We start from the raw sequence: 2146 nt of genomic DNA, 5'->3' as shown, positions 1-2146 counted from the left end.
TGATTAAAGCATAATACTGAAAGACTAATTACTTAGACTCATTATTTTGGGACACGAAACTCGAAGTATGGACCGAAACAACTTAACTAACTATTTAAACCACTATTTTGAATTAATCCTTAAAATATCCTAACTAATAAAACATCACATTATACTTAATCTATCAAGTAAAGCATCATCACACATGCCTACTAATATTCTACTCGGTCCATCAATTCAGCTAATTGACTGTAATAGCGAAATAACTCGTTATAACTAAATCTGGCTCGATAATCGCAAGAACCGCTAAGTCGACGAGAGTCGACGAGAGTTCCGTGACTCACGCAATTTATCGAGCACCTAGTGAACATCACACTAGTACATTAATTTATTAAACGATTGAACTATTCTGAATAATTCATCGGCTTACCATGACCGGAACGATTTAATAATCGTAGAACAACGATGAGTATTGGTTCAGGCTTCCTATCAAACACTTAGCAAGGGTTGTGTTCGAAGGCGGCTTACAGGGGAAGAGCTCGACAGGGGCTTCAGAGCTCAATACAAGTGGCACACAACTGGCAGATAGAGCGTCGGGATCGACGGGCACGTCGCGACGCGGTGTGGGTTGACGACGAAGAATAAAGGGGCTACTGGCTTCGACTTCAGCACCAAATCTCCTTTCAAAATTATAATTGGCTTGAACTTCACACGAACAATGATGAGACCGTGGTTCAGGCTTTACGTCGAGTACTTGGCAGGCGTCACAGTTGGCTTTCGCTGTCTTCGCCGCCCACACCAAGAACTTCTCTCCCAAACACAAGCAAGGGACCACACCACAGGTATTCGACGAAATCAACATAGGACTGCAGCAAAGCTTCTGGAATAGGAAGATGGCAACAAGGTCGACGATCAGGCGCGGCGCTAATGCAAGAATGCAGAACCCAAGGTACCATGGCGCAGAAGCGCGCGAGATCCAGCGTCCAAGGCTGAGCAGCAGGGGCACCGAAGGAGCAAGGACGCAGAGACGTGCCATGGGAACTTCACGGCTAGTGAGAGCGCGCGTCGCACGCAGGAAACACGGCGACCATGGCGAGGGAGCAGAGACGGCGCGCAGGGCTGAATCCGAGCTGGAGCTCGCAGCAACCGGGAGCAGCAACCGGCGAGCAAAGAACTGAGTGGACAAGGGAGCAGGCGCGGCCATGGTGGAGACTGGGCAGAGCACCGGCAAAGGAGAGAGGTGGGGCGAGGGTGGCCGGACAGAGGGAGCAGGCGCGCGCGTTAAGGCTGGAGCAGGAGCACGCCGGCGAGCTCGCGCGGCCGACAAGCAAAGCAGGAGGGAGCTCCGGCCGGACTCGGCAGAGGAAGCTGGGGGTCGCGATTTCCATGGCCGAGCAGAGAACCGGCAAGGGCGCGGCGGCCAGCGCCATAGCGGGGCGGAGTTCGGGGAGGAGCTCGACAGAGCGCGAGCCAGCAGAGAGCGCGGCCAAGCAGAGGAGCCTCGCGCGCGGCCATGGAAGATGGGGACGAGCTGTAGGGGAGCTCGTAGGGGATCCAACGCCGGGAGCTCGGTTGGGCGAGCTGAGGAAGGTGGAGAAGAGGCCGAGCGTGAGGGACTCAACTCCAGGGAGAGGCGCAGAGAGAAGCTCCAGCAGCCGATTGCGGAGGGAGGCAAGATTTGTCGGGAGCTGAGCGCAGAGGGAGGTGTCGTGAGCAGATGAAGCCTCCAGGCTTCCGTCGGCTGGGAGATGAAGGCACGAAGATGATAGGGCTGAAGAAAATATCCCATCAGAGGGTGGTGTCGAGATAAGGCCGATGGGAACAAAAATCAGAGAGAGATATTTGCAACCAGCCATTGTTGGGAATTGGGATAAGAAAGGGAGGTTTGACGGTGATCAAGGAGACATCCACCACAACGATACTTCACAAGGGTATAGCTGGGAGATATTCCAATGAGCTGAGTGCACATGATAAGGAGACGGTTGAGCGGTGGAAAGGAGAAAGAAAATTCAGATTCTTACTTTTTTCCAATTTTTGTTACAAAAGGCTACACAGATAATTTAGTTCTCAGATTAAGTCTACGTGAGATATAAACCGGATGAAACAAAAGATACCAGTCAAACTAGTACAGACTACATTTAATTTAATTTAGAGTAGATAATTTACT

The 2146-nt window shown here is 51.4% G+C and overlaps 1 protein-coding gene across 1 annotated transcript; it reads right to left on the bottom strand.

The window, feature by feature from the left end:
- Positions 1 to 344: 344 nt before the first annotated feature.
- On the bottom strand, positions 345 to 1689 carry LOC100502240 (uncharacterized). The gene has a single exon (NM_001196717.1). It carries the CDS (start codon positions 1181 to 1183, stop codon positions 425 to 427), a length of 759 nt encoding a protein of 252 aa, NP_001183646.1. The 5' UTR covers positions 1184 to 1689; the 3' UTR covers positions 345 to 424.
- Positions 1690 to 2146: the final 457 nt, after the last annotated feature.

This window comes from Zea mays, chromosome 2, assembly GCF_902167145.1.
Source record: "Zea mays cultivar B73 chromosome 2, Zm-B73-REFERENCE-NAM-5.0, whole genome shotgun sequence".
NCBI classification, from domain to species: domain Eukaryota; kingdom Viridiplantae; phylum Streptophyta; class Magnoliopsida; order Poales; family Poaceae; genus Zea; species Zea mays.
Note: the sequence above shows the minus strand (reverse complement) of the source record. Positions and strands in the feature narration are given on the sequence as shown.